This window comes from Parasteatoda tepidariorum, chromosome 10, assembly GCF_043381705.1.
Source record: "Parasteatoda tepidariorum isolate YZ-2023 chromosome 10, CAS_Ptep_4.0, whole genome shotgun sequence".
NCBI lineage: Eukaryota > Metazoa > Arthropoda > Arachnida > Araneae > Theridiidae > Parasteatoda > Parasteatoda tepidariorum.
Genome location: NC_092213.1, coordinates 34,261,872 through 34,278,768, shown reverse-complemented (window position 1 = coordinate 34,278,768; position 16,897 = coordinate 34,261,872). Strand labels below are relative to the sequence as shown.

Below are 16,897 nucleotides of genomic sequence, written 5' to 3'. Positions count from 1 at the left end.
CCAGAACTCTATTCCGGATAACTGATTTTTCCGGTTTTCTGAATTGCTACAAAAAGCCGTTTTTTTTATTGTCAAACTCAACTAAAAAATATATATATATTAATAATTTAAAAAAACTCTTGCTTCTTTTGACAGTGTTGGGAACTAATGATTATTTCTAAAATGAAGGTAAACATCTTTTACAAAAGAAAGAAGAATTCTGAAATCTTTTACAGGGAAAAAAATTTTTTTGTTTAAAAAATTGCCGGAAAATATATTGAATTTTGTTCCGGTTTTCCGGTATTCTGATTTCCGGATAAGAGGTTCTGTACTGTATTTATATTTGAAGTCATTATAAAATTAGATGATAAAATACTGCCATCCAGATTACTAAAACTTGTTTTGTAACATAATTTTTTTTAAAACTTGGTTTCATAATTATATCAGGGATAATTAGACATATTGATGTAACATACTTTATTTTTTATAGCCATTCCAATTTTTAAGTACCTGACTTATTAACAAAGTTAAAAATCTTATTGAAAATCTTGTTAACCCAAAAGCTTTTTTGAAATATATTTCTCATTTTAAAAAAGTTGTGTCAATAAACTATTTTTCAATTTAATTTTTATTTATTAAATCTTTCAGTACTAATAAGGCTTTTTTTTTCTTTCAGTATGCTTTGATGCATGTTTAAATTTAAAAAAAGAAAAAAAAACTCCTTACCGTCTTTACTTCCAATGATATTTTTTGTTTTGTTTGTTAAATTAAAGCAGTTCATCTTCCTGACCATTTTTTAAGTTGTATTTATAGGAAAGATGAGTGTTAATTTTTTAAAACTCTTTTTCAGATATGTATGAATCAAACCTGTATTAGTATTGATGTATTTATTGAGCCTGGAACGTGTCCAACAAACAATATTGCCCTGCCTTGTTCAGGACATGGAGTAAGTTTCCTATTTATAAACATGCACTAACTTTATATTGAACTTATTACAATAATAATCATATTCAATCAATTTATTAATTTATTACTCCATCATTGAATTAAATGGTTACACCTTAACTCTGAGACTATGAAAAATACCAAAAATAAATAAAGTTTGAAGGCACTGAAAAAAGTACTGCAATCCATATGGAATTATAGCTCTTTTTTCAGTGCCTAAAAACTAATATTTTTCAGTATTCTTTTATTTTATTTAAGTATAATTAGTTTTGTATAAAAAGAGAGTAATCTGTAATAGGATTGTCTACTAAAATTCAGTAAACGAATTAGAATTGGCCATTCATTTTTCCTTTTTGCTGAGTGTTTCAATATTTGAAAATACTACTTTTTGTATTATATTTGATTTTGCAATTTTAAAGCGTGTACCTATCTTTATTGTATTTTTATGCTAAAAAGATCTGCTCTAATTTAGAGCTAATTTTGTAAGGAAATATAACATTCAGATCTGATACAGCTTTAAAAGAAAGACAGTTTTGATAATTGAATGTTATATTAATTGTATTGCAGTTTTATTTTAATTTCTGAATTCTGCACTTTATTCTAAATTTTAAACTGCACATATATTTCTTTTTTTTTTTACTTACATTCATTATAATTTTTTGTTCATGTTACTAGACACAAAGTATTTCGCAATTATTGTCTATTCATGTTCTTAGTCATGTAGCATTGTAATATTACTTTATATCTGCAGTTTGGGCAAACTGAATCTGGCTATATTTTTTGTCACTTGAGATTTCAGTGCAAAAAAAATCTGTTCTTTCCAATAGTACATAGCATATTCATGGTTTTATACCACAAAGAATCATTTTTGTTTGATGAATGTTATGTCTCTTTTTGCTGCCATATTCTCTCTCTGTATAATAAGGATTCACATTTCTTTGCTTTTTATTTCAAGTAGAAGTTTTTTATTATTCAAACTTTTCTTTATACATGCAGGTTTGTTCTAATATCAACACTTGTCACTGTGATGCAAGCTGGACATCCTTTGATTGTAGTCAACCGAAAAGTTCAAGGCCCGATACCGTAGATCATGCTAATACACCTCCTGGAACTTTAAGGAAACCTGGAGAAAGTGACTCAATGACAACCAAGAAACCAACCTTGGATGCGGTAGATGCTTGGAGAAACAAAACATCTAAATCAAATACTCCGTACGGGGGTGAGAGCATTTCCTTTTTTTATTCTACTGCACTGTATTAAGAAATCTTTTTAATGGCCTTTTAATGGTGTTTATAACTATGTTTTTAATCACATATTTAAAGTAAATAGAGCTAATTTTGTAAGGAATATAAGGTGATTATAAAATAATTTATATTCATATTTATTGCCAACACGTTTCTATAGTAATTGAGTCATTTTGTATAAATGTATTATAACGTATGCAATCAAAAATGTTAAAAATGATTATCTTATACTTATGATTATAGTGGCATGATAAGACTAGGTGATAGGCAATTTGGAAAGATAAGACTAGGTGATAGGAGAAAGATTGATTCTTTAGTAGAGAAATATCTTAATATTTTTAGTTTTGGATTAGGGAAAAAATTAACATACTTTAAAAATGGTGAAAAGTTGCATATTTTTTTTTCCTCAGAGAAAGTTTTTTTTTTTTTTTCAAATTTAGAAAAAACAATGTCCGGTTTGAAGGGATAGAAAATAACGTTTCAAGGCAAAAATGACCATTCTCGTCCGGTTACGGAAGTGTTCATTTTTCAGAGAATGTACATAATGGTTTATTAGTAGAAGATTCACGGGGGAGAAAAATATGTCCGTATTGAGAGGTGTTCGTTTTGCAGGAGTGTCCACAACTAGAGGTTTCACTGTATATAGAATTCAATTTCTGTAACAATTATATTAAAAATATTGATTTTCTGTCCAAAATATATTGTTGATTTATCAGTGCTTATCTTTGTTATCAGTGGGAAAGAAAGATGTCCTCAGCACCCCATCACTCGTAATAGTTCTTGTGTGTGTTGTTGGTGGAGTGTTTATTTTCTTCGCTTTATTAGCCACCTGCTACAGGTAATTTCTAGACTTGTTTTATTTCTTGTTTAATTATAAAGGCTTGTAAGACATTATCTCTTCAAAACAATTTTTAACACGGCATTTATAATTGTTATTGCTATATAAGAATGCAAAATAACAATCAAACATCTTTTTTTTTTTTTTGGAAAGATACTCAGAAAAATTTACTCACAACTGCCAAAAATATTAATTAAACTCTGGTAATGTTTTTTTAATATTTTTTCTACATGTACTTTTTAGAGATTTTAAAAAAACAATTTCATTAATTTAATAGAAAGCAATTAAACATTTTTTACGGAAAAATGTATATTACAGTAAAAGATCTTTATAGCACAATTCTTGAAATCTGGATCTTTGTGTTTTATGGAATTTTGTGTTATATAGACCATTTCACTCATCTTTAAAATAAATATGGCAATATTAGTTTAGAACGAGTTAATAGTTAAGTGCTTTAAATTAGTTTGGATACAAATACTTAGAAATACAAAAAATATGAACTTAAGTATTTATTGTTTACAAATTTTTTTTAAATATTTTTTGCCACATTAGAACTATGAACAAATTAATGAATCAATTTTGATTTGTTTAGCTTTTGAAATTTTAATTTCTTAGCAAATAATTAAGCAATTAATGTAAGAAGTTAATAATTCTTTTTTAGTTATAGAAATTTCTTTACTACAAATTTTATTTTTTACACTCACAAAGCTAATGTGATTTATGAAGAGTTGCAGCTTATAGAATGACAATCTTCTACTGTATTAACAACATAAAAATTTAAAAACATAAAGTCATGCTTTTTTAAGCTTTTAAAATTAAATATCGTGTGTGCAAGAAAGAGCTGTTAGTTCTAGTGTTTAATATTTTACTTTAATTTTCTATTTTAAGTATTTTATTTTTGATACTTATTCAAATTAAGAAACATGTTAATTCTATAGCATTATGCTTACAAAATGTAAATTTTGCAGTTAGTTTATCAATCGAACTCGATTCAGTATCACAGTTCATAACACCGTATTTTTAATAATTAAAAATAAAAATCTAATATTTAAAAGCAAATATAATTTTAAATGAACAAAATCTGACTAAACTTTCTGTCAATAAATTTATGTAATCAGTAGAGGTAGAGAAAAGTTTGTTAAGAGTGTTAAAAAATTTTGAATAAATCATAGTACCTCATAATAGATATTATGTTCACTTGTGACCGACCACTTTAAATGTACAGTTTTAGAATTCTTGTCGAAAATCAAGTAAAAAAGTACATGCATTAGAGGCTAAAAATTAATGTTTTATTGAGAAAAAAAATCAAAAGCACTTTTCAATTACTACTGAAGAAAATAGAACTAAAAACGTCAAAACTTATTTGATTGCTGGAGAAAACAGAGAAAGTGATCATTACAAAAACAAGTTTCAACAGACTTTCAAACTGGTTTGAAGGAATACTTTTATCCCACATTTCTTATTAGTAATCTAACATAATTTGATTGCCTTTTGTCCTTTCCTTGCTTAAATATTAATTTGCCACTAATATTGTGTCTATTTTCTTACATCATTTTTGACAAAGATTTGAAAAATCTAGATTGAAGTTAGTGATCCTGGCACATTTTGTAAAAGGGAAACAGTAGAACATTTCATTAATAAAACTTCTATCATTTCCTAATAATTCAATATTTGGCTGCTTCTGTAGAGCACATCAACATACTCTTCATCAGGAAAGGACTCCACTCAAATCTCATGGAAATTAATTGGTTGTAGTTCAAAACATTCTTATCAAAAGTTCTGCTGAGCAAAATGTCCAAAAAATTTATAGCTTTTGAGATAAACAAACATAAATAGTATTTCTCAATTCTATCATGACATTAGCATTAACCAATGTTCTACATGTGGAGGTGGTTTGATCAGATTTTGTACATGTTATAGCCCTTATCAGGACTGATTGTTGAAACAAAAAGATCCTTGGATATATGCAAACATATGTAGTTACGCATAAACATAGCTAATCATCAGTTATTTGAATATTATTTACATTTTGTTGGAGAGGTCAATTGGCTACATCGTAGATACATTCGATTAATTTTATAGATGGATATTTGATTTCTCTATACATTGCATATTCTAAAAACATATAACACTCTCAATGTGTCGGCAATTACTCAATGTCCAATGCTGCAGGCAAGTGTGCTTCAAGCACCTTTCAACACACTGACCATTACTTATATCCCATGTCCAATTCTCTGTATTTTGGAATTTTACCATTTTTGAGTTTTGTGTCAAAGAGAACTTTTGCACAGAATGTTAATACAACATATTAAATTTTCATCCAATTCGACAGGTAATTAATTTCCATAAGATTTGGGTTGTCCTTTCACTTTCGTTTTACACTTTTACTTTGTCACTACATACAACAATATTTAAATATATTGTTTTTAAAATGAGTGAGGTCTTGAATGTATTAAGTTTAAAACCAGTAAATTTTAAGAATTAATTATAGAGTAAGTCTCTTAGTTTTGTATGTTTCCTTTTTAATATATTTTGATTAACAAACATGCTTTAGAATATCAAAATGCTATATCACAAGATATTTTTTTAATAATACAAACAAATTCTGTGTGCTGACACACATAGAATTGCTATTGTTGTTTTTTTTTTACTCAATTCCCAATGCTATTTTGTGCTATTTAGTCACAAATCATTTCTCTTGCCTAGTGAATTTTTTCGACACATGGTACATTTAAATTGTTAAGCAATGATAATATTTATGCTGTATTCAGCAATGGAATTTGTGTTGAAAAGTGTAGCAGCTATTCTGCTAAATAAACTTTAAAAAAATGGCATAATTTGAAATCATTTAGTAATATTTTTAACGGGTTTTTTAATCAAAAGTTCAGAAGTGAAAATACAGGTGGTGGACAAAATAGTAGAAACACTTCTATACTAATAAAAAAATTAATATTTCTCCAGAAATACATAACGAATTATTTTATATCTTCAGCAATAAATTACAAACTGAAAATAATGTTTTTCAACACCCCATGCCAAAAAATGTAGCAATTGATTTGTGACAGTTATTGAAGTTATTGTATGCAATAATTACACAAAATTTCGTAAGCCTAGTTTAAGTATTTATGGAGGTATGGACATTTTTATGAAAAACAAATTTTTTTGTTTCACATTTTTTGCTTTAAAATTTGAGAAAAAATTTGTTTAACCCACTGGCGGTTAAGGAATGGGCAAAATTGGGAGAATGTTTCTCCCCTACACACAGTTCCCCTATCAGTTAACATGGGAAAACCGGTTTTGCTATGCAGAGAAGACTGCAGGTTAAAATGCGACTTTTTACGTGCAGAACCATCAGTGGGTTAAAACTGCGTATGATATGAGTAATTAAAGTTGTTTTTGTAAACTGCGCATGCACAGCCTTAATTTTGCTGTAAGCCATCTTTCGCAACTAATGAAAAAGGTATATATGATATTGTATTAAAATATCTTGAAAATGTAAAACGTTTCGAGCAATTTTCTGAGAAGTTTTCGTACTTTATAAAAGAAAGCTCAAAATGATATGGGATTTTCTACAAATATTATTTTGTATCATGAAACCGAATTTAATAACAAATGTTGAAACATTATAATGAACGTTCATACATCATAACTTGATAGTAAGAAAAGAAAACAGATGAAGAAAAAGATGCTTTTATGGGGATAATTCTCAACAATGCTGTTGTAATTTTTAATAAATCTTGTTTAATACTACAAAATGAAATATGTAGTAAACCTCTTATTATTTTAAGCATTCTTTTAAAAAGTACAAAAACTATTTAGAAAATTGCTCAAAACTTTTTGAGTTTCTGAGATATTAAAATCAGATTTTCTTCATTAGTCGCCAAATGCGATTCACTACAAAATTATGTAGAAAATTTGAAAATTATGTAGAATTTTTTTTTCAGAGTATGCGTAGTATAAAAAACTACTTTAATTGCTTACATATTACACAGTTTTGAAAAAAAAAAATTCAAATTTTAAAGCAAAAATTTTGTAATTCATTTTAAATTGCGCCAAAAATTAATTCTGTTGAATATTTTTAAAGTTATAGAAAAATTAGCTTTTTTTTTATTAAAAATGTCTGTATTTCTGTAAATATTAAGCTTGGCTTACAAAATTTTGTGTAATTATTGCATATAATAACCAAAATAACTGTTGCAACTGTTACAAATCTTTTGGAATAGGCTGTTCAAAAACATTTTCTGTTTGTATCTTATTGTCGCTTCCTCAAACATTTAAAAGCTTTAAACTTCACTGATATGTATGAGAAATTGTATGATCTGAACACTTCTGAAGTTATAAAATTCTGAAATATAGAATTCTGACTTCTGAAATTATTTAACTGTTTCTGGAGCAATATGAGAAAATGTATTAGTACAGAAGAGTTTCCATATTTTGTCCACCCCCTGTATCTACGCAATAAATTAGAGGCATCTTAACATTTTAGTTTGTGTTTTCTTCTGTATATATATATTCTTGTTAATATTTTTGAGTAAACTAGTTGCTCAAAACAATAATTAATTGTGTTGCTCTTTATACTTTTGATTTGTGTTGTTTTATGTGTGTAAGACACTGTGACTGCAACATTCCTTTTGTCAGAAGACAGAGTGCTATGCCCAAGCCGGACCCATCCCACCTGAAAAAACATTCAAGTCGCAAATTTTCATCCACTCAAGGTTCCATCAAGGTTGATGATAGCTCTTCCCAGGAAAACGTGAACCGTATTATTACTTTCGGAAGTATGCCTTCCTACAGGTAAACACTTTAACCTCTTGAAATAGGGCAAAGTTAAAACATAAAAATTGCACAAATCATTTCATATAAACAGGGTACGTAGTGTTTTAAAAAAATGCTTAAAGGTGCTTATTTTCGATTTTTGTTTCTCAAAAGCCCTTAAAAGTGCTTTTTTCATTTAAAATGTGCTTAATTTTCCCTTTTTCAAAATGAGATTTTTTCTTTACCATGTTGATTTTCCCTTCAAATTACACAAAAAGACGCAGTTCACATTGTTCTATTAAATGTTTTCCCAATTACTTCAACCCTGATCTATTTCGGCGTATTGTCATTCCTTAGCGTATTAAAACGCCTTTCATTTTACATGATTCAAAATTTCATGATTTTTAACAATTGTCAGAAACAGTGTCAAAAGTTTTTTTTTTCCGACATGATGGTTAAAACAAAATAAAACCGTCAATTGTCAAGAAGTTTCAAACCCTGCCTAATTATGATATTTTTTAAAAGTGATTACAAATATTTTTTGAGTACTTGAAAAGTGCTTAAAATGTGCTTATTTTTATTGAATAATTTGGCTACGCACCCTGATAAACAAACATAGGATTTTTTCAGTATCCAAGTTCAGTCCCAAAGTATCTGAACACCCAGTGGTAGACGCTTACATTAAAGTGACGTTGATTCCCCTTTTGCATCAGTGATGACCTGCAAACACATGGGGATACTTTCCACCAGTTTTTAATAGTTTGCCAACAAATAATGGCTTCCAGGTGACCACCACTTCTGAAGAGAGGATTGTCGATTTTGTTGTATTTGTAATCTGCATTTTGATTTCTCCCAAAGTTATTCTATGGGATTTAGATCAAGGATCTGAGAAGGTCAGTCCAGTTTTAAGACATCCAATGTGTCAAACTGTGGCGGTGCATGTCTCAATAAGTGAATCAAAATCAAACAGTTATTCTTCTGGAAGAAAAATGGCCTCTGAAATACTGCTATGGAGTTGGGAAAACAGCATTGTTCAAAATGTCCATAATTTGAAGTTTATGTATCCAGCTGCAGGAATTAAGAGTCTCAGGCCAAATGATAAATTACACCCCCAAATTTGATCTTTTAGGTAAGTGTCCAGATAGTGTATAAAAAAGCACTTTCTATTATGTCAAAGGGAAATGAAAAAGGGGAATATTTCCTTTTTGAAATGAACTCTCCAAAGGTCAATAATTCTCATATTTGTGGCAAGCAGTACATCTCTGTGTTTCAACAATAAAAAAGAAGCTTCTGTGATTCCGGTTCAGTGCAAAAGTGTGTCAAATGCATCAAAAATCATAGAGGGGACACAAAAAAAGTTCCTCCTTGTCCCCAGGATAGGTAATTCTCCATCATAGAATAAAAATAGCTTGCCAACAGATTTATGTAGGATTCATATTTCAGTTGAATAGATCTAGAAATTTTGGTTTTAATTTTTCCTTTATTTATTTATTTTTGATTATTGAATCAATTACTATTTCCATTTTTATCCTAATCATGAAATTTTTATTTTTTATGATTATGTCTTTAAAGTAGACATTCATATTATTATCAACAGGGTTTTATTAAGAAGAGGGTTTTTATTAAGAAAGAACATAGAAATTCGAAAGTCTTTAGTCTTAAAGTACCATAGTTTACACAGTGTAGCTTCATTATTGTTTGTAAACTATCCTATTTCTGTTTATATGACAATGTTTATACTCTTTTCATGTTGTTTTATTTATTATACATAAACATTTCAATCAATAATAGTTTATTCTTTCTAAAATAGTAGAAGATTATGATTATTTTATATGGAAATGTGTTCCACTGATTAAAAACACAGGGCTGGATTTTGGGTAAAACAAAATTCCTCCAGATACAGAATATTCCAATCTTTTCAACTATTCTAAAAGCTTTAGGGGGGGGGGGTAAGAGTCTGAGTTTTTATTAAAGATTGATTTTTTCATATTGATAATTAGTGTTCGTTCTTGTATTTTTTAAAACTGCTGATAATTAGCATTCATTGTTTTAGGAACAGAAATATTATTTTTAATAAAATCAAGACGTTTGACAATATTTTTTAGATTTGGACATCACAAATATTATAGATTATTTGAACAATTCTTAAATCTTTTTGGCAAATTTAAAGGTATTAATTGTTTTTGCAGGGAAGACAAGCTTCAGGAATTAAAAAGACAGCAGGTTTTACAGTTGAAAGACACATCGTGTTCAGATGGTGAAGAGCTACTTGATGAGACCTCTGCATTTATTGAACTGTCACCTAACAATCTCTCTAAGGTTCCAGAGAAGGGAATATTAAAGCGAGCAATCAGATCGGATAAAGAAAAATGGAGTGACGAAGCGTCTCAGTCAGATAACCAAGATATAATGAGTCAGGCAGACAGCCATGGTGAGCGTAACAGTGATGCACTAACAGAAGTTGAAAGAACTTTAAAGAGCTTGAATGGATATCACGAAGAAATATTAGAGGCCCTTCACACTGTGTCTTCCCATCGTCCACTCGATAGCCAGGGAAGTCCACAGGATACCAAAAAAACATTTATGGACGCTGTAGCAGATTACAGTGTCATTAAAACTAGTACTGAACATCTAGGGAACACGAGCAGTGAGGAAGCTGAGGACATGGTGCCACCTTGTGGACCAATTAGGATAAGAAACTTAGAAGATCTTTTGCGGCAACTTGAACACCAGCCTTTGCACGTATCCCCAGCAGGTTCTGATCTTCGTCTAAGTGAGCCAGAAGCTGATCGTCATTATCGAGTGGATAGGACGGACAGTGCAAGTGGTACTGAAAGCCAGCTAGAGCCAGGGCTACAGTTCTACTTAGGCAGAAAGCAGAGGCAATCTGCTGGTGACGTTTCAGGCCGTTTTACACGAGTCCCTCCCACGGAGACGGAAGAAGATGAGGAAGAGTTTGATGAAGAGGGTAGCATTGAGGATGAAGGAGAAGATGGGGATTACGACGCAGCGCATCAGTTTGTCCGTAGTGCGAGTGAAGAGGCCCTCCCGATTACTTACAAACCAGATTACGCTTATGAGAGGAACTTAAACATTAAACAGCCACAAGACAAAACACTAAAAATTGACGGTTGTGAGTATGTACCTAGTCCACCATCCGATGAAATTTACGATGGACTGTACGATGATAAGGGTTATTTTCCTCCATCTACAACTAGGTCGGATCGTGCTCAGTTACCCGTAACTGCTCCGCCTTCTTCTAGCTCCTCCACTTCCGGCTCCCAACCTCCTTCGGGAGCCAAAAGAAAAGGAAAAAAGAAATTTCCGGAGTACAAGGTCTAACATATGATTTTAATTAAATAAAAGAATTGCTAGTCATTTAATTTATTGTTATTCAAAAGACTTAAATATCAAGAATTTATAGGAAATCATTTTATGGAAATCACATCTTAATAAAGGGCAAGTTTTTAACTTATTCATGTGGCATCTGCACATAGAAATTACATTTGCTCAGTAAATCAGGTTGCTGCTGCATGCCACCACTTTTGAAGATTTGGTTTTTGCTCACATTCACGGTCACTTTTTCTTAAGATTTATTTAGATAAAAATATACTTATATATTTCACATGTACACAGACTTTTTAACTTTCTATTATAAATTATGGAAGCTGAATTCAAAGTAATTGTGAATTATCGAGGAATGCTTTAAAGTATGTAATATTTAAAATATATAATATAATAAAATATATACAGTATTTAAAATATAAATACATTATTAATTTAAGGGTTCCTAACATTTGGACATCTTGCCCTCAGAATTTAATATGTTTAAATAACTATTAATATTTCTTTGGATAATCAAGGTCAATAACTAATTAAATTGCCATAATTAAATCTCGAAATTGTAGAATTAATATTTAAAATTCTAAAAAAACTTGATTTTTATGTTTTGAGTCTATTACTTAGGTTATATTAATTAAGTTTTGAAAATATGTTTTGATCTTAAGAAATTAAAAATCAATTGGTAATTTTATTTATAATATGTTAAAAAATCAGTTGAGTTGTTTTCAAGAATTATTAAAAATAAAATAGTTATGAACATATACTTTATTGTATAGTAAACAGTAGACTTAAGTCTAATCTTATAACCTACTTTTACTCTGAGGGCAAATTATTAGTAAATCATAATTAAGTCCCATGTTAAAAATGTTGAATTAAATAACCTATTTTTCAAAACCAATATTTCTTAATTATTTCATGTATTTTTTTGTTTAATTACAAATTATTGCATTTCTTTTTCTCGCAAATTTTAATAAAATTGTTTATAGTTATTCCAATTGGTTAGTAAATATTTTTGGTAAAAATATTTAATTAATGAATTTCATTTTCTAATTTCTGCAAGTTTATTTTATTGAATAAATTTATGTTTTAAGATATATATTTACTTGCACATGGTAATTCCACTTATATTTTTTAATACTATTTGAACTATTTTATATCTACTTTAGGTCTTAACTTAAAATCATAAATGATTTGTTATTTTAAAATTCAAAAAGTACAATGACTATAATTTCATTCTAATTTAAGCATTGTCTAATGATAGAGTAAAAGATTTGTTTATTCAAGTTTTTTTTTGTGTCAGTAACCTCTTTTTTGCTTTTATTTTAATAATTTCCAATGTAGTTCTATATGAAAATTTATTTTTCCTTTAAATAACTAAAAAAAGCTGTTCTTAATTAATAATATATGCATTGTCACATTAACTTATTTATATTTTGCGAATTTTTTACTTCAAAAATATTTACTATACAATTATTTTTTAATATTTGCTAACCTCTTAATTTACCCCAAATTAAAACCCATTATTATAGTACAAAAAGATATCTTAACATTCTATATTTATTTCATGATATTCTCTAAAATTTATCAAACAATGTAAAAATTAAAATTCCTGATGTTATTTTATTAACTGAATTTTATTGCAGTTGAAGTAATTTTACTTGTTTGTATTATTCAAAGAAACAGATTCTAGTCAAAATTATTTTAAAGTATTATAACAAAACATATTTACATATCAAATTTATAAGTTTTATAAAAAATTAATATTTTAACTGGTTTTATATAAATATTACATAATAACTAATTTTTCAAAAATAAAAAATTCAGCTTAAAATTTTAAAGTTATTCTATTTCAAATTTGAAAATTTTACTGGGACATAAAAACATTTACACAAAAGGCTTAAATACTTGCTTACTAAGTTATCTTTTATGCATACTTTTACTTAAAAGTGCCTAAAAAACTTATCTTCAATTAGATAATTTTACAGCTGTATTTAAGTGGATAATAGTTCTCTTCTATTGACTACTTTTTGTGCTCGAAATTCACCTTGCAAGCTTAATGAGGTTTTTATATTAACTATCATAATTTAAGTCTATGCACTTATAATATAAATATTACTTCCATTTTTTTTTAAATATTATTATCCACATTCTTAGCTGTTTTAGTTAGATGAGATTTTTTTATTTATCCGCCACTTTCTACCTTGAATATTAACAAAAAAAGAATATCAAATCAGTATCATAAAGTTGAAAAAAATTCTTATTCCTTAAATGATATGATTAAAATTTGTGCTATTATAAAATAGAATATACTACTGAAAGAAATTAATTTATGATTATTTATAAATTTCCCATACATGCTTAAAAGTTATTTTTTTATATATTACTTAAGCTCGAATCAGCTTAAACTACTATATCTCTAATTTACTTCTAAAATTTTAAGATCTGTAATTTCCAAATGCATCTATGATTGTTAATAATTTATACAAGTAACATTTAAAGCAATATAAAAAGGATTTTGGAATAAAATTATTTTTCATAACTCTTAAACTGTAGAATAATTTCACCTCTTAAATATAATTGGTGCTGTAGCTCATATTAAGGAAGAAACTTAAGAAGAGATAAAAGATAACATTTTCTTTTTATCACACATAAACTAGGTATTTAATTTATTCTAGGTAAGGCTTGCTAAGGAAGAAGATTATTTAATTTACTGAAAACTTTTTGTCTGAAACAAAACAAAACACAAGAAAAAATGTTTAAAATTTAATCATTTCTGTCAGCTGACAGTAAACTTTGTTATGGTTTTACTGTTTCTTTATATGTATTTAAAACTGTTGTATTACGTAATTTCATGAACGACCTTTGAATTCTTATTAAATAATTTTGTGTAAATAGATTAAGGGTGCACATACCTCAGAAGCTAAATGTGATCCTTAAATGATCGAGACCCCTGCCTAAGAGCCAACAATAATTTGAAAAAAAAATTACCTAACTAGCTTAAGAAGTTATATAAGTGTTTTTTTTTCCAAATTGATTTCAATGAACTGTAAAGAAATATTCAAATTATAACATTAAAACTTCAAAATAAACCCTAATACCAAATGTCGAGATTTAACTATCTATAGTTGAAACTCTAAACTTTGATTACAAGTACAAGACAAATGCAGCTGGAGAAATTATTTAAAAACAAAAAATGTTAATAATTTAAAAATAGTAAAAGAGAATATTAAAGTTGCTTTTTCCTCAATTTTTTTTTAAATCTTATTAAAGTAGACTTAAGTGGGCAAAACGTATGTACAGAGTTTACGCGTATAATGTATTAATTTGCTGCATTTTGTCCATTAATTTTTTAAGACAATTTTCTTTTCTTTTTATTGCACTAAGAAATATTTTATTATCTATGCAAGTATTTTATTATCTATGCAAATCACTACGTAGGTACCTAGAAAACCAAAATTTTGTTTCTTATGGTCAACTACGAAAAATGTTGTGCACCCCTAAGCTAAACTTTCTTGTACGAAAATGATTTATGTTGTGTTGAAAACATTTAAAATATGTTTCAGATAATTTAAAATTTTATCTAATTCAAATACTTTTCATTAATAGGAAATAATTTATTCAGCTATTAGTAGAATCATTCATAAACATAGAAACTGAATAATTAGTTATTTTTATTTTTGTATTCAAAATTTGTGTCAATTTTGACATTTTCTTGAATATGAAATGTAAAAGAAAAATAAGTCGCATCAATATTCAATTTTCATCAATAAAGGACAGAAGGTGGTTTTAATATGGCAGCTACTAATGTGAACTCATAAACTTTCATCTAATTGTGTGCAAAGCATCACACTTTTTTAGACTTTTTTAAATAAAACACCAACTGAACAACTTGTTCTATGAGAAATAAAACAGATAGTTATTCTAATTAGCAAATTTAACATTTTAAGAATGGTATTGTAGGAAAAGTTTGGGCTGCATTTGTGTTTTGAAATGTTTGCTTTTTTTAATCTATTGACTACTTTCCTTAGTTAATTTCTGTAATCAAGCAACAAACTGGTAAAATATTACTTTATAATTTGACCACCTATCATTTCAAGTGGTCACCTTATGCAGATTTCAAGTTTGGGACTTTATGTTTCAATTTAAAAATTTTTTATTATGTGTTATCTTTCAAATACTATTTTTTTTTTGTGGTAATTGATGGCTCTGTAAAGAAGCATGTTAATTAAACATTTTAAAATCTGCTTTATGATGCATGGAATCATTAGAAATTTGTTTTCAAAAGAATTTTTCGAATTAAAAAACTGTCTTATTTCAAAAACTTTGCAAAACACTTGTCATGTTCTCTATATTTAATGCTAACTATAACATATTTATGAACCTGAAAAAGATTGCTTAACATTTTCTTCTAATAAGTTATGTAAATTATTTATTATTATACACAGTAAAAATTACTGTATTCAGCTCTTCATCCTTTTGAATAGAAAAGAAACATTTAACCCCTTAACGATCGGTTAATTTTCAAGAAAACGGTCATAAAAGTGCCTATTTTTTTTACTTTTGTATTTGTATTACGTATTTGATTAGTGCTGCAACTAGTTTAAAATAAACTAACTATCTAGAATTACCTTAAAAATATCCTGATACTGCCATCAGGTGTGTAAAATGAGAAATAAAATGTTTTCCGGGCAAAGAAAATGAATTAGCTTTATTCTTATTGGCGCGTTACTACTGAACACTCCAGCCCGTCAATATCACAGGTGCGAGAAATAGCGGGCCAAATCTCACCCCGTCATTTTCACGGGAGCGAGAAGGAAGGGGTTGAACAATTATTTGATTAATTCGCAACGAGAATTTATTAAATTTTACTTGAATAAGTAATCATTATTTAAAATTACATAAAACAAATTACCTAATGAAATGAACACAGATATTAAAAGTTTAAACTTAACATTGAATTCCATACATGTTGAAGCAAAATTGTAACAGTCAAAGTAATACTTAAAATATAACTAAACAATGTTAAAGAAAAAGTTTTTCTCAGACACATCTGTTGCTTAGTGACCATTAGATAAGATTTTCTGAGAAGAGAATTGTATGGAAAAATTTTCCCTGAACAGTGGATTATTTGACAAAATTTTGTGTGTACTGTGGATTGTTTGACAAAATTACTCCTGAACACTGTAAAAAAATTCTCTTATAAAATCTTAATATAATTTAATTTCCTTCGAAATAAAATAGAGTTGAAATCTGTAAACATTATTTCTTCAATTGTTTTAAATAAAGACTAAAAGCTTTCAGTCCTATATTTAAATAATATTTAATATGATGATATCCCAAACTTTTTCTCACTATTGATATGAATTTAAAAAATTATCAAAAATCAATATTGAAAAATATGTCTGTTTTATTTCTCTGAACATAAATCACTCATTCTTTTTTCTTATGCTAATGCACTTACAAGTTAAGTGGGAATTTTTTTTAAATTTTTTCATGTAGCCAATCATTCATAACAGCATTTGTATGCCTTTTTTTATTCCTCATCAATTATTGAAGCATGTCTCCATTGATCAAAAAATAAATGAAGGAAAATATTAGTTTTAGACAGTGTTATAAAGCTTTGCATGTGAATTTCAGAAAGAATTTCTCAACACAATTTTCCATATGTTTTTTTAAGACAGGTTTTCAAAAATATTTTCACATTTTAACTATACAAAACTGAATTAGTTTAAAATCACTTGTTGATTGTCTTCTGTTTACTTTTCTGTTAAGTATAATATGGAAAATGTTTCAA

At 27.8% G+C, this 16,897-nt stretch overlaps 1 protein-coding gene across 7 annotated transcripts in view; it reads left to right on the top strand.

Annotated features, from left to right (window-relative positions):
* Nucleotides 1-16,136, top strand: part of LOC107446848 (disintegrin and metalloproteinase domain-containing protein 11) — a 201,742-nt gene extending 185,606 nt beyond the window's left edge. For 2 of the 7 annotated variants that reach the window (XM_043038687.2, XM_043038688.2), the window contains 6 exons: nucleotides 830-925; nucleotides 1,921-2,143; nucleotides 2,904-3,006; nucleotides 7,615-7,800; nucleotides 9,951-11,097; nucleotides 13,779-14,054. In XM_043038687.2, coding sequence (XP_042894621.1) covers nucleotides 830-925; nucleotides 1,921-2,143; nucleotides 2,904-3,006; nucleotides 7,615-7,800; nucleotides 9,951-11,097; nucleotides 13,779-13,817 — 1,794 coding nt within the window. In that variant the 3' untranslated portion in view covers nucleotides 13,818-14,054. Of the gene's footprint in view, nucleotides 1-829; nucleotides 926-1,920; nucleotides 2,144-2,903; nucleotides 3,007-7,614; nucleotides 7,801-9,950; nucleotides 11,472-13,778 lie in introns of those variants that run through there. The other 5 variants (XM_071187142.1, XM_071187139.1, XR_011638081.1 and 2 more) reach the window with 4 other exon arrangements.
* Nucleotides 16,137-16,897: the final 761 nt, after the last annotated feature.